At 43.4% G+C, this 21,126-nt stretch overlaps 3 protein-coding genes across 3 annotated transcripts; 2 read left to right on the top strand and 1 right to left on the bottom strand.

Moving 5' to 3' along the window:
* Positions 1-4,347: 4,347 nt before the first annotated feature.
* LOC310859968 (MICOS complex subunit MIC13-like) lies at positions 4,348-5,343 on the top strand (the record flags this gene model as incomplete). Its single annotated transcript, XM_083766735.1, has 2 exons — positions 4,348-4,526; positions 5,065-5,343. Exons 1-2 carry the CDS (start codon positions 4,464-4,466, stop codon positions 5,341-5,343), a joined length of 342 nt encoding a protein of 113 aa, XP_083622861.1. The 5' UTR covers positions 4,348-4,463.
* Positions 5,344-6,592: 1,249 nt separating this feature from the next.
* LOC310859967 (di-N-acetylchitobiase-like) lies at positions 6,593-14,002 on the bottom strand (the record flags this gene model as incomplete). Its single annotated transcript, XM_083766734.1, has 8 exons — positions 6,593-6,805; positions 7,064-7,225; positions 8,144-8,235; positions 8,885-9,056; positions 10,066-10,277; positions 11,195-11,336; positions 11,586-11,668; positions 13,978-14,002. 8 exons carry the CDS (start codon positions 14,000-14,002, stop codon positions 6,593-6,595), a joined length of 1,101 nt encoding a protein of 366 aa, XP_083622860.1.
* A 4,976-nt stretch (positions 14,003-18,978) lies between these two features.
* On the top strand, positions 18,979-20,793 carry LOC310859966 (sodium-dependent phosphate transporter 1-B-like; the record flags this gene model as incomplete). Its single annotated transcript, XM_083766733.1, has 1 exon — positions 18,979-20,793. One exon carries the CDS (start codon positions 18,979-18,981, stop codon positions 20,791-20,793), a length of 1,815 nt encoding a protein of 604 aa, XP_083622859.1.
* Between the last annotated feature and the right edge of the window lie 333 nt (positions 20,794-21,126).

The raw sequence follows: 21,126 nt of genomic DNA, 5'->3' as shown, positions 1-21,126 counted from the left end.
GCCATGTTGGTCCAAGGTGCCCTGATTTTCTTTTCTACCTTTCATTACACATTAGGATGAGACATTTTCTATGTATGAAACATAAGCTCTTGACACAATTTACTGTGTAGGTTTCATTGTACTGTGTGGCAAACACTTAAGTTGAAGCATATTCTTTAACAAATATGCTACATTTCATGATATAAATTCACATATGACTGCGTAAACTAAAGGCACCAATACTTATGTCAGATGTTATGTATATGCATTTGACATTTGAGAAAAAAAAATTGTTGCCAAAAACACATTTTACAAGCAAAAACAGCAGCACACGATTTTCGTTTTTTGGTTATAAACTGTTTATACATTTATGGCTATAAAAAAAAAACAGCAGGTTTTTATGAGTAGAACTTTTTACCCAAAGTCTCTAAGGGTATTATCTATGAAAAAATGCATTGAATGCGTAGTTCGCTTGACATGGGAACGAAACTCATTTTCTAAGCACTTTTTCATGGGTCCCAACACGGCCTATAACTCCACTTGAGCTGTATTCGGGTAAAGTATCTGATACTATACAAAGTCACAATACCAACTTTGATGAGGCCGTTTTGTTTAAAAAATATATGGTTTTCTTCAATTTCTGAATAATGTAAAATGTGTTGTTCCATTTCCTGAAAAATGAAGATTTTGGAGTTAAGAGGTCTCCTCTCGACAGCAGAGATATACATGAAATCTCTGAAAGGGAATTTTTTATCATGATATATTTATCATCATAGCCGACCCCTACCTGTAGTGAGCAGTCGGCAGCTCAGCTGCTTCTTCGGTCACTTCTGAGCCTGAAACTGTATAAAGTTGTTTTGGTGTTAAGGCAAATCCCTTAACAAATCTCTGCCATAGAAACAAATGTTGACTTTTCATTGGTTCAATATTTTCGAAACACACATACGTAAAGGGTGTTCAATAGCACCGATTTATGGAAAAACAAAAGGGACAAAAAACCTCAATGGAGTTAGGTGGTTTCATCCCGACAGAAATTAAACATTGCTTAGATACTATGGCCCTCATTTATCAATTGAGTGTAAAATCTGCCCCAAATTCGAGCGTCGGTTATGTAGTACACTCACACTTTATAAACGCCACAGCATTTATAAAGTGATCGCAAACAGCTGATCCTTCCTTAATTTAATTCCTAGCAGTGATAAATGTGACGGCTGAAATCAATCTGGCACGCCCTATGAAATCAAGCCTCGCCCTCGTTTTTGCGACATGCACAACTGCAGTACGACCAAACAACGCATGGAAACCTATAGTTACGTGCTGGAAAAAGCCAATAAAAGGCTTTCCCCACTTGCCTTGCTGCCTCACCCCTCGGCCTCCCCTCTCATACACACACAGACGCACGCACATATCGCAACTTAATTGCAAGCAATTGTCACTGTGTGTAACCGGCATATATAGGGTCCATTGGGCCACGGGCCGTACGTGGCCCAGTCAGTTTAGAGCTGGCCCAGTTTAACTTCGAAGAGAGGGGGCGAAGAAACAATAAAAGATAGCCTACTTTGGCAGCCCTTGTGCATGCACACTTCTGGTTAGTAAACCACAGCATGCAAGCCGCCTTTGTTTTAAATGGTCCCCCAAACCGTTCACACTTCACACCTATCGGCCGGGGATGCGCTACCCCCCCTCCCCATGCTAATTTGCCCAGTCAATAATTTGATCCACGCTGTTAGTCGTAGGCTACAACTAACTAATGAATAAAGATTTGAATAATTTAATATAGGCTACAACTTGTAGCCTATATTCAATTATTAAAATCTTTATTCATTTAATATAGCCTACAACAAGATATATTACTGAACGAAAACCTGAACCTGTGAACCATGCATTAAATAACAAATTGGCACACACACACACGCGGGTTTATCCTTAAACAGGAGGAGATTTGCATATACCGTAACTCCTGAAAGACATCAGTCTGCTGTAGATTAGGCTAGACTTGTATTGAGTCTTGATCCGCAGCTGCAGCATTTCACTCTGCACTAGGCCTACTCCATGCGTGATGCGTCCCGTCATGAAAATATTCCAGCACAGGCAGCCAAATCCTCCCATCATTCAAAGCAATGTTTAAATGGCTTAAGCATCTAACTTGCAAAATTGTTTTTAATTGCGCGATTTGAATTGCTTGCACAGTTGGAAATAACCACCAATTTCATATGACATGCCTTTACAAAATATATTTTTAGTTAAAATATATTATTAGTTTTATACATTTTAGGAGTGAAAACATAATATGTTTAGATGCCTGTGACAGCCTTTCAGCAGTTCAGACTATGCTGCTCCGCTTGCCTATGACAGCTCCCGACCTGACGTGATTTTCGTCCTGGCGCACGTTCAAGTTCAAGGTTTTGCGGAAATGGTAAATGCCGGAAATTGCGGTAATTCCGGGATTCTGTTGCATATTTTGGCGTAGCCTACACCGCGTTGATAAATGAGGACCTATATTTCTGAGTCATGCAACAAAGGTGCTTATGTTACGGCTCACTCCTCACCTTCACATGCAAGCACTGCTTAGCCACTCCCCCCTCACTGACTACTCCATGGCTCATTCCCTGCACCTGTCTCCCATCCTGCAAACATGCGCAATGGGATATATGCAGCCTACACTTCCGCGTTCAGCTTCCTTGGTCTCAACTGCGCATGTTTCTTCCCTTCCATGCAGCAACATGGAGCAACATGGCGTCGCCCGTACGGTCTTCGCGTCTCGTCCTCTTTAGACAGTCCTTGGGGGTGGGGTGGAGGGGAGCGGGTGGGGTCGACATATGGCCTTACTGGGCTGCACAAATTCAAAACACCTGTCTTGCGTTTGTCTTGTGTCTGTATTTAATGGCCGCTACAATGCATTTCCAATGGAAGCCCATATGGTTTGACCAAACATTTTGTTTGATGGCGGGGAGGGGGGCAGAACACATCCATCAAAGCTGTGTTCAGACACAAGTCAGGTGTCAGACACAAGGCAAGTGTCTGCAGCCATCTTGGAATCTAAACACAATATAAACAATGGGAGAAGGGTGGGGCCGAGAAAGGCCCTTATTGATGGGAAACACATCACCATCGTTTCAAAATCAGGGAGTCTCTTTTTCAATTATAAAGGGACCTTCTCAATTGTCCTTCTGGCCCTCGTTGATGGCAACTAACATTTCACTCACAGGCTGGATAGCCGAAACGTTTGTCCCTGTTAAAAAATGCAAGTCTTGGTGTGTGCGACCCACTGCCGTTATTTTGATACATTTTGAACCGGTAGCGCACCTACAGTCAGAGCGCGGCGGTCACATGAAGAGTAACTAACATTTCACTTCCATACAACACAAGTGGGGGAATTTGGAAGAGCTAGTGATGGTGGGTTTTTACGGCAGCTCTGCATTGGGAAGAGTGGGTGGCTGCCAACACCCTGCATGTCCCGCAGGGTTCATTCCTACCATGGTCATGGTGCAGAGGATTTGGGGAGAATGCCATACAGCATACACCATGATCGGAGATCTGCATTTTCCCTAAAGAGATATCTGATGCATTCCCCTTTTCTGGGAAACGGCTCCCAAAGCAAGAAGCCATTTTCAACCACAGGCTTTCAAGGGCACGCATGTCTGTAGAGAAGGCCTTTGGCATTCTTGCCTCTAGGCCAGGGGTTGGGCAACTTTGACGATGGAGAGGGCCACTATATTTCCACTCTCACTCCAGAGGGCCACGTTGCATATTACTGTTGTAGCAAAAATAGCCGATCTACAAGCTCAAAACACGTCGCAGTGCAACGCGTTTGGGGCTTATTGATCAGCTATTTTTGCTATATTTGAATTGAAATCCTGAATACTTTCTTTTGCTATTTTTGAATTGGAATCCTGAAAAGTAACCTTTTTATTTAATTTCAAATGCCTTTAGTTATATGTTAACTTTATGAACCAAATACAAATATATTGGACATAAAAAAAAGTCAATAACATTCTAATGCTAGTAATTAGCCGAAATCAATAACTTCTGAAATCAATAATAACTAGAATTCTGATATTAACCTGAGGGCCAAATCAGGCCCGTGAATGAATTATCTTTGGCCCGCGGGATGATATTGAATTAGTATTAGAACTGGACCGGACCACTATAATACTACAAGTCCCACAATGCACTGCGAATGCATCGTCACGTATTGAGGGCCCGCAAGCATGCGTCTTCTCTTCACTATTGATCAGCAGTAAAAGTATATCACTTGCGGTCAACTTCCCAAAAATGTCCCGTGTGTTGAAACACAGTCCGGCCCTCGACTTGTACCAATTTCTTTATTTTGGCCCACTGTGTATTTGATGCAAGTAGTTAGCTTTCTCTCGTTCATTGCATAGAGTCTGTATTCTGTACGTAGAAAGAGTCCATAATATTAATAATAACAACTAACGCGCTTCATAAAGAATACCAATAACGGACAGTGTACACTTGCGGTAATGGCAGCCAAGATTTTGCCTGTGCTAAAATTTGCCACCAAGGCGACTGTCGCAGGAGGAGCTGTGTTTCACTAGTAGGAATAAACACGCCATTGGGGAGGTTTAAGGAATTTATTGACAGTGAAGAAATGGAGGGATGAAGGAGGGATGAATGAATGCGGATGTGTAGGTTCCGGGGGGGTCGCCGACCCTGGAGTCTTTGGGGAGGAGGTCGAATGGCACTCGTCGTGTGGCGTTCGTCATAAGGCGTTCGTCTTACGGTGCGCATGGACGATATCCCCCCGCAGGAACCTGATAAGGAGAGGAGAGAGTTTTGTTTTAATCGTTTGATCCACTTTTGGCGAGGTGGATGTAGTAGCTCCTTTGGGGGGAGCGGGGAGAGGAGCTGCAATGGAGGTGAAGGGGTGGGGGTGGGTTGCGAGAAGCCTGTAGGGAGGCGGCTGGTGTGCGACGCAGCGAGGCAGGCAAAGCATGGAGGATTCTGGGTGGTACTGGGCAGGTATAAATGGGGGCAGGTAGATTGACGTGGAGGGCGGAGAGTGGCATGAAGGGCAGGGCCAATGCGCGTTTCTCCTCCTCCTGAACATCAGTTGTTCCAACTCCATATGTTGTTTATGACTCGGGGCTCTTGGGGAACAGCACTCAGGGGTCAGAAGTCTTGGGCAAAGCTAAGTCTGCGATACCACCTGCAATAGAGGAGTGGATGACGTACTTTGGACTGGAGACTCAACTTCCGACATTGCCTAAGATTGAATTCTCCCCTGTTAATTCGTGGAATTCTGGGGTGCGGACGTCAATCTCGGCTCTATCAGAGGCACCTACAAAAGCGTGTGATTACACAAACCAGGGACTGCAGTATGTGAAAGACCGCACCAAATGATGACACGCCTGACATTTACTGATCTCGTGGTTTTTGGAAGGTTGTGATCATAATTAAATCATGGGAAATGGTTACACTACTTAAAAACTTAAAGTTCCTCACAGGGGGGAATGGAAGGGACATCCTGCAAGTCATTTAGCTGATCTGAAGGTGCAGTAACAACAATTTAGAGCTCAATGCTCTCTAAAGACAGTGGAGATGGTGGTGGACTTCAGGAGGAACGCTGGGAGGCACCCAGGTGACCCCCAGTATAGAGTCATGTCGGTTCCTATAGGCATGATCCTCTCTCAGGACCTGAGGCTGTATACTTCCTCAGGCAGCTGAGGAAGTTCAGACTGTCAAGGACCATGCATGGCTCAGTTTTACACAGCCATCATTGAGTCCATCCTCACACACTCCATCATCACCTGGTTCCCCGCTGCAGCTGCAAAAGATCAAGCTGCAGCGGGTGATACGCTCTGCAGAGAGGGTGATTGGCCGTCCTCTGCCCTCCCTCAAGTCCCTGCACGACTCCAGGGCATTGAAGAGAGGAAGGAAAATCATGGCCGACCCCTCCCACCCTGGCCACGGCCTCCTCACCCTGCTCCCCTCTGGGAGACGGTTGCGGCTGCCGAAGGCTATACAAAAGTCCGCCACAGACTGAGCTTTTTCCCCTCAGCCGCCAGGCTGCTAAATGACTCTGGTTTCCCTCCCACCCCTGCCCCCTAGGGAGTGTCACCGGACATGTTTGCACTATGTTCCATAAAACTGCACTTTATATTTATACTTCTTGCACAGTGTTGTATTTATGTTGTTATTTTTGTTATATGTGGGGAAAAAAAGGAATAAGGAATGCACACACGCAATGTCAAAACAAATTCCTATGTGTTTTACACAATGGCAAATAAAGATATCTGAATCTGAATCTGTAATTGTTTTACTTTTCCTGATCTTCTGATGTATTGTGGTGATTTCTTTTAATGATATTGTATTACTCGACGACACTGAAAATTCATTTTATTACTACTGTGTAATTTCGAGAACAAAATAATACAACTTTGTTACTTTTACCGCATTAGAGCACTGGGGGGAAAAAAGGACACAATGATTCCTACTAGATCTCTGATGATGATTTTATTTCTGAAGATAAAAGCAACAAACAATGTTTGATTCAAACGATCAATACTTGGGTGGATGATGAAAAACCAATCAATCGACGAATCAATCGAGACACCACGTTTCCTCTTTTGGGGTCACTTCTTTCTTGCATTTACAGATGGAAAGGGATGCGGACATCCGCACAGCGAAGGGCGTTCCACATGAGCGCGGTCTGGACCTTGGCCAGCAGCTCGTCGCTGTAGTCCAGCTGGTCGCCGTTCCACATGCCGATGCCCCTCATCCCCTCGATGCCCACCAGCGCCCCCTTGGCGCAGATGCTCTGTGGGTCGTCGAACCACACCTGGTGGAACTTTCCTTCGTCATCCTGATGAGAAATAATCAGTATAATTTAGAACATACCTAACGTGTGTGTGTGTGTGTGCGTTTGTTTCTCTTGTGTGTGTGTGTGTGTGTGTGTGTGTGTGTGTGTGTGTGTGTGTGTGTGTGTGTGTGTGTGTGTGTGTGTGTGTGTGTGTGTGTGTGTGTGTGTGTGTGTGTGCAGCCTGCAGATAGCTGTACTGATAGCCTTACCTTGTAGTTGAAGTATGGTGCTTGCTTCAGATAGCTGTACTGATATCCTTACCTTGTAGTTGAAGTATGGCGCTTGCTGCAGATAGCTGTACTGATAGCCGGAGATGGACTTCTTAACGTTCTGCATCATCCAGCTGAAGGGCATCTGTTTACCAGCGGCGTCGCTGCAGGGTGCTCCGCGGAACTCCACTTTGGCGAGAGAACACGTGTTGTCCTACAAGACAGGAGAAGACATCTGTGTTCACTGGACAAGACATGTATGCATTATAGTCCACTGTGTAGATAGGGTGCTGTGTCATTAGTCAGAAGGTTCATTGTTCCGAAATTACTATCCCCATCTCTAACCCTAACCTAAACCTAACCGCAAGCACGGGAGCAAACCTAAACCTAACCGCAAGCACGGGAGCAAACCTAAACCTAACCGCAAGCACGGGAGCAGTGCATGTTCGGACTAACGGGACTTCGGATCTATGGGTAGTTCCCGTTGATAGGTGAGTATCTTGTGTATCTTGTGTGTGTGTGTGTGTGTGTGTGTGTGTGTGTGTGTGTGTGTGTGTGTGTGTGTGTGTGTGTGTGTGTGTGTGTGTGTGTGTATGGGGGTGTGTGTGTGTGTGTGTGTGTGTGTGTGTGTGTGTGTGTGTGTGTGTGTGTGTGTGTGTGTGTGTGTGTGTGTGTGTGTGTGTGTGTGTGTGTGTGTGTCTGTATTTTCTATATATGCTGTGATACTTGACTGTTGTTTTATTTATTTCTGACAGGATTCTTGAAAGATTAACCCTGAGATCCAAATCAAGTAAAATTCTCTATATTCATGGTATTCTTTGCCATTACATTACATCCATGGGAGTTGTCTTCTCACCAATTCAAGAAGGTTTTGAAATCACTTATTTTAAACACCAAATACTTTCCATACGGTCTGCCAAATGAACCTGGGTCCATTCAACACTTTCCGTAGAGGTTCACTTTTTGTGACTTTGACAAAAAATAAAATACACATATGGACTTATAGTGCCCTCTGCCGATATTGACGTCAGACGTCGGTGCTCTATTTTAAAAGTAGTCTACACGATAAGATGATTTCATTACAACAGAAGAGAACCTCCGTCCCAAAATGGACTGTTTCAGTTCTTACCACAAGGCTTTCGCAGGGATAATCATAGCCATACCAGGGTACTCCCATGACAACCTTCTTTGGGTCGACCTTCAGATCAAAATACTCTCTGTAGCCTGTTGAGAAAGACCACAATGTGCATACCTGCCGTTATCGAAATGTGTGTTATAGGTTTAGGATGAGGCCACTGGTAATAGAGCCATGGGCAGAAAACATATCGAAACCGATATTTGAGCAAATTGTAAAATGTGTGTGATTTTGTGATTAATCACGCAAATTGTTAGAACTATATATATCGTCGCGTATAATATCGTCGCTGTCCGGCAGCGACTATTTAACCCATTCTGGACGGGAACCCCTTTTTGTGTTTTAACTAAGCATTATGTTATACTTTAGCTATTGAAAAATAGCAGATCTGCAAGCTCAAGCGTGTAGGTCTGCTATTTTTGAAAAATCGTGAAAATGCGGCACAAATCTTTGAATATAATATTTTATATTATATTCTTTCAGAAGACTTTTTTATTTTTTCGATGTCAGGCCTAAATGACACCCATTGAACACCCTTTCTGTCTGTGTGTTAAACATTAATATTTGGGATATTGTACTATGGCATAAGCGTGTTCTATAAAATATAAATATCGGGTCGGGAAAGGATCTGTATCGGCAGATGCTCAAAATCGAAATGATCCGGAATCGGATGGGGAGCAAAACAAAACGTGACCGGGACACCCCTATATTGTGAATCCAGTAAAGTAAACAGCCAACCTTTCAGGGTTTTGAAGAATGGAGCGTTGGCCATGGCGATGCATTCGCCATAGATCTGGCTCTCCTCGTCGTAGGACATGACGAACACAATGTCGACGGCCTCTCCGATGGCAGCATAGTCGTAGTAGCGTCCGTCAATGTGATTTGGGGACCAGGCGACATCGAAGGACACCTAAATGGTCAGGAGGAAATCACGTGGTTGAAGAGATACTCGGATTTGTTTGACGTATAACTAAAAGGTATAGCTGTACTACAGCACAACTAACCTCTAGTAAAAGGTCTATGTTAAAAATAGCAGATCTACAACCTCACACACATTGTGAGCAGCGACGGCTGCAGAAAAATGTGACTGGGGGGGATATGGCGTTACAATTTGTATTTATGTTTGCCTTTTAGTAATAAAATAAAAAAATAAAATAAATCACTGACACTTTAATCATTTTTCCAGAATTTCTTTCAACATTTTTCAACATGGAAATGATTGACGATTATGCAAAAAATAATATCTCAAATAATTGCGAGGAAAAAGTTAAAAAAGCGTATCTACAAGCAGAGCTCTTTAGCTACCGATGTGGCGTTCAACATTCTTTCAACGCAAAATGCTATTCAGGAAAGTTCAAGAGCGTTCTGAAAATTAAACCTAAAATGCTGCCTTCGGGGTTAGCATGGAGAATTTGATTAGGCGGCATTATATCATGTAACTAGAGTCTGGTTACTAATAATAAGTGCCTTTCTCGGCCCCACCCCTCTCCGATTGTTTATATTGTGTTTAGTTTCCAAGATGGCCGCAGCACCAGGAGGGGGTGGGGAGGTGGTGAGTGGGTGGGGTTGACATATGCCCTAACTGGGCTGCGTTCACACATGCAAGACACCTGTCTTGTGTCTGTCTTGTGTCTGTGTTTAATGGCCGCTCCAATGCATTTCCAATGGAAGCCCATATGGTTTGACCAAACATTTTGTTTGATGGGGGGGAAGGGGGGCAGAACACATCCATCAAAGCTGTGTTCAGACACAAGTCAGGTGTCAGACACAAGTCAGGTGTCAGACACAAGGCAAGTGCCTTGAATGCAGCCCAGTAAGGGCATATGTCGACCCCGCCCGCTCACCTCCGCCCCCCTCCTGGTGCTGCGAAACTGGAAACTAAACACAATATAAACAATGGGGCCCCTTATTGTGTATACCTGGGAACCGGGGATGGCCTTGTGGAAGGCCTCGGTGGTCTCCTGGACCAGGGCGGTGAGCGCGTGGTACTCGGGGGAGTTCATCTCCACTGGCTCCTCGATGTCCAGGTTGATGCCGTCCATGAACTGCTTCTTGGCCAGGTCGATCTGCTCGGTGATCCAGGCGGTCCTGCTGGCGGGGGTCAGCAGAGCGGACAGAGTCTTGGGAATACCTGCGAGGTTCACAGTCGGCAACAAAGCATGGTTATGAGCATTTTACTGTATAGAGCGTCGCAGTCCCGCCCCCTTTCATGACGACGCCAGGCCCAGGAAATTAATCTCAATGCATTTTTCCCATAGACATTTCAAAACGTATTTATTTAAAGACCTTTTAAGCGTCGTACGAAGCCAACTCGAGTTGTGAAATCATGACAACACACACAATATTTTGGACCAAACAAATAATTACAAAGAAGAAAAACAACAAAAAATGTGTTATAAAACCTGCCGTTTTTTTCTACTTTCTAATTCTTTGTTTGGCCCGAAAAATTGTGTTCGTTGTCATGATTTGTCAGGACAAGAGTTGGCTTTGTCCGCGGCGTAAACGTCTTTAAATAAATACTTTCTGAAAAGTCTATGAGGAAAATTAACGGGGATTTCTTTTCCGGGTCTCTCGAGGGGGTGGGACTGTGACGCTCTATAGAAAGATACCAGAGGTTCGCAAAAACATTCTTTTCAACGTCGACTTCGAAGTACTAATTTTTCCGTTTTGGAAACGTCTTTTGTGCAGTGGTTAAAAGGTCAATGAAAATTCACAATACACAGATGCTGTTAACCTATATCAAATCTACTTTTAAAAGAGAACTGCAGTACTTAAATTGCATTATTTGCAACACTGCACAACATGTCTGTATAACCCAATTCCTGAATCCTAAATAGGTCACGCACGTGAAATATAGAAAACGATACAACATTGATCACAATAATAAAGTCTACAGTATACATAGTCTCCCCCCCCCCCCCCAATGCAAATAACTTTTAATTTAACACAATAATAGAGCCAGACACTATGCAATTATTATTAGTGAGTCTTTGTTGATACTAGTATGTTTACAGTGGAGGTTTTTTTTTGTGCTTATAAATGTTGTACCTCTGAGGACGACGCGTGCTCCAACGGAGTGAGCCTGACACATGAGCTGAGCATCGTATGTAGGACCGAACATGGCCACTGTTGTCACCAGTTTCCAATCATAATGCTGCCAGTTTGTGCCGCCAACATCAAACACAAACACCTGGGAAACAGACAATACTGTTAAACTAATATACACATATGTATGAATCACCGTTCCTTCTCAAATTCCACGAGCACCTGGAAGTTATGGAATTGATGTGGAAATTCACATAAAATGAAAATGTGCCTTTGGCACAAATTGGCCGTGAGTAAGCATACATGCAACAATAAAAAACATCATTACATAGTTACACAAATGCATTACATTACAATATAAAATATTATATCTGTCGTATCCTGTCTACTTTACCTCAAAGTCCCTTTCACCCTGAATCACATTGCAGAGTTCCTGTTTCTCACATGGACAGAAGTCCGCCGTGGGATACTGGAAAGCTATAGCATACGGAGAAGGAACCGGAGCATTTTAGAATGACATTCAGGCTGTTTTTTAAAAAGGTTGGTTTAGTTACTTAGTACTCATGGGGCAGCGGTGGCCGAACGGTTTGCGGAGCCGTCTTGATATCGGAAGGTCGCCAGTTCGTATCCCCGGACCGGCACGTTAAAATTACCACTGCTGAAATGCCCTTGAGCAAGGCATTGAACCCTCAATGTAAACCTGTCTTAATGCTTTTCTGGGTATCTCTCGATCCTCTTAGAAGGCCTTGTACTGAACTGCGCTTTCCTCCAACTGTGCTTATTCTACAAACTGTTAATAAGATTTACAATCAATCAATCAATCAATCAAACCCCAGTTTTTAAAACTACTACAGAGGCACAATATTGAAATTATGACTGATATCCGATCTCTGTTTATTTGCAGGGTCATACCGGCCGATATGACATATTACATTATTATTTATATGGAGCTCATAGCTGAATCTTTAATTTTTGTTTTGCTGGTGAAAGTACACGGTAAGCCCCAGTGCCACTAAAACAGCCGACGCTCTTATAGAGACACAGACTGGCTGCTATGTGAGAGTCACATTATTATTGTCATTAGTCATCAATATTGATGAAAATGATTCTTGACTACTAAACTAACCTAGTATTCAGAAGTAGTACACATTACAAAGTAGGCCTACATTTTCTGTTTAATATCAATCAGTGGTGGACAAAGCAACGTCAAATTACAGATACTCCTGGTCAAATATTAGTCAACTATTGAAACTTGTGTTGAAGTAGTGGAGTACTTGTATTGCTTTTAAAACTATTCAAGGCTACAAAGTGTCACTTTCTTGAGACATTTAGTGATGTTCCGAGAATTGTTCAAATACAATTCTGAAATACAAATGAAATGCTATCTGCATTTCATTTGTATTTCTGAATTTTATGTGAATTATATGTAAGTGGTTAACAACAGTATACGTTGTTACTGTTGACCACTGATTGTATGAAATAAAGGCCTGTAAGGTACAGTACACTCTGTCCAGTTAAAACTATTGAATTATTGTGCAATTTTCTTAAACTGTGGAGAAAAGCAAACTCACCGAGCTGCACATGCAGCAACAGAGCCAAACCTGTAAGAAAAAGCATGTAGTTAGCAAAGCTTGAATCAAAATTGAAATCCATCGAAATCATATAGGTATAGACGTGCCCAAAAGGTAGATCGTGATCACAAAGCCTGTGCAGGTAGACCACATGGCCCTAAAAATAATTTATATAACATTTAAATATATGAAAAAAAAACTATTGGTGAATTGATTAACATCAAAGGGACCTACATGTCAGCCAGCCAAAGGGACCTGTCAGCCAGCCAAAAATGTTCGTCCACTACCTTTTTCCACTGACGAAAACTAAATGGAAACTAGATGAAAACTAAGCTATGATGACTTAAACTAAGACTAAATATACTGACGACAACAAATACAAACTAGACTAAAATGTTAGGAAGTGACTATAGTGGACAAGAGATCCAGTATAAGTCATTTTACACTTGGTTGCATGCTGAAAATAGCAGACCTACAAGCTTGGAGATCGGCTATTTTCAGCAAGGCCCGTCAAGGCCTGCCAAAACAACTCGACTAAATCAACTGTAGATTTAGTCGACAAAAATCTTATGATATTTAGTCGACTAAAACTAGACTAACACTAAAACAGTCCAGGTGACTAAAATGTGTCTAAAACTAAATGGAAACTATTCAAGAGACTATGACTAAAACTAAAAACAAAATTTGCTGCCAAAAACAACACTGCTGTCAGCTCAAACCAGCAATGCAATACCTTGTTTTCATGAAGAATGTTGCGCACAAATGTCAGTAGCATTACAAAGTTATATACAATTCCATTCTCCCCCTCTATTTCCCGTTCCAAGTGCGTTTGTCTTCTATGCAACGCCTGCGCTGCTATTCCAAAGCCCCCTCAGGTACATTGTTCAACTAGTTTCAGCAATGGAATCATCATTCTTTTGGTGGGTAGAACTCGTTGAGCTGGTCATTTTGAAAGTAGCTCTCAAGTCACCCCTGATGAATTGAAAATGGAGGACCCTGATTTAAACAAGTCTTTTCTGGTTTCATCCTGTAGCAGTTTTTGTATTGACTTGTGCATTTGTTTGAAATGTAGTCATCTTAGTCTTATATAGTCTTACTTATCTCTACATAGTCTAGTCTAAGACGAGAGATAGCTTCACAATCAGTCAACTTCATTAACTACAAAAAAGTCAAATTAAAAAAGTAGGCCTACAACATGCATTTCAGTGAACTTACCCGTCAGAATCAGAGCCTTCCCCATGATTGCAGTTGTGTGCAAGGTAACACTTTACACTCACATTTATACACCCACACACAGTGCTCATATCGTCCCAACATGTTAAAAAAAAAAACATGTATTTGCTAAAGATTGTTTCACAAAAGATTATCAATTGTGTCAACATTACATAAGGACATATGCACTTTATTTTTCCACAAACACAAAGGCCTGTTTAACATTTCTCCTTGTGTGAAGGACTGATAATGAAATGTTCAGCTGAGCCGACGCGACAGAACAGCAAACAGGCCAAGGAGATATTATATATTATATAACCAGTAATATAATGACTCGTTCATCATATTTATTGTTTTTAGTGACGTTTAGGTGAATGATAGACAACTTTTTGAGTCCTTATACTTAGTATTTGTGATCCACATTATTTTGGTGGAGTTTTTGCACACTCATTGTGTTTGTGTGTGTGTGTGTGTGTGTGTGTGTGTGTGTGTGTGTGTGTGTGTGTGTGTGTGTGTGTGTGTGTGTGTGTGTGTGTGTGCGTGTGACGTGCGTGCATGCATGTGCGTGCGTGCATGCGTGCGACAATATATAATTTACCAACGATGCTGTTTTGTAAAGTAAATTACTTTTTTTTCTCCTTTTTTTTCATGCAAATCTGTCTGTTATCTCATTTGCATTCTCCAATTAAGTCATGCAAATCTGTCTGTTATCTCATTTGCAATAAGTAATAGGCAACATTATTATTAATAATAATATGGTTGTAACAAATTAACAATTGTTCTCGTCAAGTGGATGAGAGAATTCACGCCAACTATATTTATTAAAATAATAATAATAATAATAATTATTATTATTATTATTATTATTATTATTAGTAGTAGTAGTAGTAGTAGTAGTAGTAGTAGTAGTAGTAGTAGTAGTAGGTGAACGATATAGCTTTAGTTATGGCGCTCAGTGTGAATGGCCCTTTAGAAAGAGTTTTTTTCCCTGTCAGGACATTGTCAAAAAACAAAAACATGGAACTATATATATATCGGAGTGAAGCAGACAAATGTTGTGCCTTTTTTGCACTTTTGATTTGACACTGCTGCTGAAGATAGAAAAAATTGTTAGGATTTCTTGTGCCCTTTTTGACAATGCTGCTGTAGGAAACATATCTGCACATATTTCTTCACGCACAAATAAGCTACCGTATGACAAGACTCTAACTCTAATGCTATAGTATTACTTATTATTACTATTACTTTACTTTGTTGTGTATTATTATTATGTTATTTTCACAGTTCTGCACAGTCCCACCAACATTAAGGCTGCTTTTACAGTATACTGGAGGTAGTAAATTGACAAAATCCTTCTTGATTCTCCTGTCTTTGCCTGAGAATCAAAAGAAGAATGTCATGACATTGCTTTGTGTCAGAACAGAAAGTATACTTCTGTTATACCTGCTAGGAGGTTAACCCATTTTTGATTTAGAAGACATTTGTAGAATCGTATCAGGTCTAAATGGGTTAACAGACAGTAAGCAAGTATTTAGCAGCTTGTTGAGACTTGATAAGGGTAGATAAACATGCTTGTATCATGATAGGCCTATGTCATATTTGTTTTGTAATATTAAGTAATGAATGTGCACCTTATCTAATCGCCTTACAATCCATTAGAACCTTTTTTTTCCTCCTTCATGCTTAATACAAGATATGCTGGCGTCAGCAGAAGACAAGGTTTTATTTTTATTTAATTAATTTAACCATTATTTAACACATAGAGACTAAAGTCCCTTTTTCAAGTGTGAACTGGCCAAGAGAAGAGGCAAAATAAGTAACACAGCTCTGCCAGTATAACAATAAATACAAGACAATAACGGGACAAACATGCAACGCTCATGATTACAGTATACCCACTACCGAAGAAGCTCAACGGGAGAGCAGGAACGTCTAATTATACGCAACCAACAAAGGCTAGTAATAAATAAAAACTAAGCAACGGAATTTGCTAATAAACTAAAAAGCAAAAGAACCAACATTTTGCTATACGTCAAAGCACGAGCAATGTCTGGGAAGTGTGCCCATGGCAATCCTTTTAAAGCTCACTATAGGGGAATCACAGAAGTCAGTTTGAGTCTGGTCTGTAGGTCATTCCAGGAGCCAAGCATTTGAGCTGAGGTTGAATCACAGAAGTCAGTTTGAGTCTGGTCTGTAGGTCATTCCAGGAGCCAAGCATTTGAGCTGAGGTTGAGAGACTTTTGGACAAGTTCAAAACAAAATGTAAAGTGGGAGATTACCAAGAATAGCTTTATAAGTGAGAATATACCAATGCAGCAACCAGCGAGACGTTCATAAAAGCAGAAGTATAGAAAGAGGATGTTTATTTGATGAGTATAGATGAATTGAGGTATTTTGTTTCAAAAATGTGTTTTGCAAAAATCCACCTGTTGGTGGATTCTTGAATGAGCTCTTGTGGGCCCTTATTGCTCTGGGCCCCATTGCCTATACGTTGCCTATTCATGAAATGTACCTGTACTGTAACTTTGGGCCCTTTGCCTGACATTGAAATTATGATAATGAAAATAACAGATTTTAATTGGGGAAGAGAATTGTGAGCATGTCATCCTGATTGGATGAATTTGGTGGTCCATGTGAAAGTATTTTGTTTTTGAAGGGCACTATAGCTAGCCCCTCCTATATTCAGCTCTATAGTGTAGATTTCATTTAAAACATTAAATGCCATCGACAATGAATGGAGAATTTAAGTCATAGGTGTCTGAGCAAATCGACATGTTACGTCATGATGGTGTACGATGTTAAGAGCACCCCTCACTTCACACGGGTGTGATTCTTTTAAAGAGCGGCTGAGCAGGATAGGCGGGGAGACCCCTATACTGAACAAAGGCTCTACTTTTTTAACCAATATATATATTCACATAGGTGCTTATATATATATATATATTACAGCACCTAAATCTGTGTATAAACTGTTCAAAATCACACCCGTGTGTATCATCATATACATCATCTCATACTGGCCAATCAGAATGCCTGTTGCCACAAATTTACGTCATATTTGGCGGACATTTGGCCTAATTTCTCCTTCCATTGTCGATGGCAAATATGAGACGTGCGTGTGGGGACAAGAGGACGTACATTTTCCCTTCATTGTCAATGGCATTTAATGTTTTTGTTGCGGACATTTGACCTAATTTCTCCTTCCATTGTCGATGGCAAATATGAGACCTGTGGGGACAAGATGACGTACATTTTCCCGCTTTTCTTCGTATTGTATGTGCGTGTTGAAGACTTCCATGTTACATCAAGTGAGGCTTGTATTACCGCACCACTCCTACTCCTTTTTTGATGAATTGAAGGACCCTCTTGTAAACAAGCGTAATGCTTTATTGGGTCGTCCACTCACAGTTAACAGTCTTTGTATTGAGTTGTGCTTGAATTGTACTGTAATTCTGCAAACTGTTAATAAATAGTTCAATCAATCAATCAAACACACAATCAGCTGCTCTGTAGAACACTCCCATCTGCTGGACATATCAAGTATAGTCTACATGCAGCTCAAAGAGAAGCTCAGGAGAATGCATGGGCACCTCGGTGTAAAATTGGCTATTCTTCCAGAATGTATAAAAGAGATACCTGTAAATACTTGGAAAAAATAGTTTTTAATTAAAATAAAGTATACATGATGAGAATATGCTTAAACGTTCGACAATAAGGTCTAATATTTCTACAATCGCTGCAAATGGCTATACAAAACCTGTGTATCCATCATGTTGGGGCATAAACAAGACGTTGAAATTAAGTCTGGTTACGATGTGCCGTGCATCATGTTCACTTCACGTAAATGTTATATTACCATTATTGACCATGACCATTTTTGAGGGGCGCTAGCCCCTCCTATATTCAGCTATTAGTGTAGATTTTCACCTTACACAAACATTAAATTCCCATTGACAATAAATGGTAAAATAAAAAAATGGTAAATTAATATAGCACCTTTATCCAAGGCATTACATTCCCCCATTCACACACACACACACACACACACATACACCGATTGCGGCGGAAGCCATGCAAGGTACCAACCAGCACATCGGGGTTCAGTGTCTTGCCCAAGGATGTAGTCAGGAGGAGCCGGTATTCGAACTGCCGACCCACGGATCATTGGACGACCTGCTCTACCTCCTGAGCCACAGTCGCCCCACAATGAATGGAGAATGTACACCTTAGGCCTATGTGTCTGAGCAAAAATAGACATGTTGTCTCATGATGATGTACGATGATAAAAGCGTCCCTCACTTTACACGGGTATGATTTATTTATTATTATTATTATATTTTGGACAAAATATCCAATTTTACATTGAGGTGCCCAGATGTCCCTGCAGGTGCCCAGTGCCACATACCCTGTATCCCATATTCCACTTGGGGTATCTGGTGAAAACATTGATGTAGGAATAATATTCTATATAGGCTTTAATTAATTAATTATGGCTATGAGAGATTTCCTAAAATGTTATCCCCCAGTGAGGCCAAGCTGTTATTAGACCCGGTCTTGTTTGTGTTAAATAGCACAATGTTTATCGATGTTTTCTGCCGTAGCTTGATGATGTAAGTTGTGTGTCACCACTTGGTGTTTGTGACACATAGGCTGACGTCACAGTGGCGATGCGTGTGTTCCTTAAAAATGCAGATCACAGTCAACCAGCCGTCTTTGTCTGCAAGCAACGACAGATAGTAAGCGTCAAGAGCTGATAAGAAAGGAAAGGTCTCCATCCAAACCAAACCAAACCAAACCACCAAGGTTATTCTTAAAGGGCGACTTGGTCTTTTTGTAATCATGTCAAGTTGTTTATCATAACCTCATAAGCTCAGGCTGGGCTTAATTGCTGGCTAAGCATCTTTTTGAACAGTTGATCTTTATAGACTGCAATTCTGTACTCTGTACTGATTAGGAAAATTCATCCCCATTAAGATTGTATTAAGGTTAGTCCATTCTGTAACCATGGTTTCAACAACGACGGCTACAATTCTGCTGACGGGCACAGTAGCAGCCCTAGCCATCCAGGAGGGCCCGATGACAGCGTACCTTCCGCTACTGATCGCTGGCTTCATCGTGGCCTTCATCCTGGCCTTTGCCGTGGGCGCCAACGACGTCGCCAACTCCTTCAGCACGGCCGTGGGCTCCGGAGTGGTCACCCTGAGGCAAGCCTGCATCCTGGCCTCCCTGTTCGAGACGCTCGGGTGTGTGTTCATCGGGGCCAAAGTGGGCGCCACCATCCGGAAGGGCATCATCGACGTTAATTTGTTCAAGGGCTCTGAGGAGTTGTTGATGGCCGGCTCCTTCAGTGCGATGGTTGGTTCCGCTGCGTGGCACCTGGTCGCCTCCTTTTTCAAGCTTCCCATCTCTGGAACCCACTCCATTGTCGGCGCCACCATTGGCTTCTCCCTGGTCGCCAACGGTCTGCACGGGGTCAACTGGCGTGAACTCGTTCTCATCGTGGCGTCCTGGTTCCTCAGCCCTCTGCTCTCCGGTGTAATGTCGGGAATTGTTTTCTACGTTGTACGCAGGTTCATCCTGCAGAAGGAAGACCCCGTGCCCAATGGACTGAAGGCCCTGCCCGTCTTCTATGCCTTCACCATGGGAGTGAACGTATTCTCCATCATGTTCACCGGCGCTCCGATGCTGGGATTCGACAAGATCCCTTGGTGGGGCGACGTGATCGTCTCTCTGGGCCTCGCCGCGCTCACGGGCGTCCTGGTCTGGTTCGTCGGCTGCCCGTACCTGAAAAGGAAGATTGAAGTGGCCGCCGCTAAGCCCCAGCCGCCTGGCAGTGTCCCCGATCAAGAAAAGGAGGTCAACCAACGGGTCTTGGAGGACAGCGACGGCCAAGCCGATGCCGCCGCAAATCTGGCCGAGGCCAACAGCGGCATGCCGGTTTACGTCCCCGGCAACAGCTACAGCCAGTACCACACCGTGCACAAGGGCTCAGACCTCCACCGGGACCTGATGCATCACAACAACAGCTACACCTCCTACGCCATGGCCATCACCGGCATGCACGGTGACCTGAAGCACCGGGAAGGCGTGTTCCGCGCCTGCGAGGAGGGCGACGAGGGCCCGGGCTCGGCCGGCCTGGACAGGAAGCTTGTCCGCGTGGACAACCGCGACATTTACGCCAGTTCCGAGAACATGACCCCGGAGGGCATGCAGGTGGAGGTCCACGTGACCCTCGACATGGCGAAAGAGGAGGAGGGCGACGGCAACGACGACGACAACAACAACAACAACAAGCTGGAGAAAGACAGGCCCGAGGTGGCCGCCCTCTTCCAGTCCCTGCAGATCGTCACCGCCTGCTTCGAAGCCTTCGCCCATGGAGGCAACGACGTCAGCAACGCCGTCAGCCCCCTGGTCGCCCTGTGGATCGTGTTCTCGACCGGCTCCGTGGCGTCGACGGCCGCCACTCCCGTCTGGCTGCTCCTCTACGGCGGCGTGGGCATCTCGGTGGGGCTGTGCGTGTGGGGCCGCAGGGTGATGCAGACCCTGGGCCGGGATCTGACTCCCATCACGCCGTCCAGCGGCTTCAGCATCGAACTGGCCTCGGCGCTGACGGTGCTGTTTGCCTCCAACGTGGGCCTGCCGGTGTCCACCACCCACTGCCAGGTGGGCTCGGTGGTGGCGGTGGGCTGGCTGCGCTCCAGGACGGCCGTGGACTGGCGCCTGTTCCGGAACATCTTCCTCGCCTGGGTCTTCACCGTTCCGATCACCGGCCTCATCAGCGCCGCCATCATGGCGGTCTTCACCCACTTCATGCTGTGAGTGTCGTCGGAGAGAGAAAATGAAATGTATTGCTAAACCCAACGTTTTTCATTTCAAGGGCGCCCAGTTTGATATGCATTCGGCTCACAGATCCCCCATGTTGATACAATGCGTTTTATCTCTGGGTCGCCGCCGAAAGTAAAAAGAAACTCACAGACATGTAAGAAGAACCAGTGGCTTAACCAGGAATCAACATCTTGGTAGATCTGGTCTAATCGGAGGCATGCGCTCAGTTCGGGCCTCTCCCCAGGTTGGCAGAGCACCCAGGATTATACAGTTTAGGCAATTTGAAAGAAATCGATTACAAAATCGTGGGATAAAAAAACTAAAAAA

Source organism: Protomyctophum parallelum (genome assembly GCF_964188405.1).
Source record: "Protomyctophum parallelum genome assembly, chromosome: 6".
Lineage (NCBI taxonomy): Eukaryota > Metazoa > Chordata > Actinopteri > Myctophiformes > Myctophidae > Protomyctophum > Protomyctophum parallelum.
Note: the sequence above shows the minus strand (reverse complement) of the source record. Positions and strands in the feature narration are given on the sequence as shown.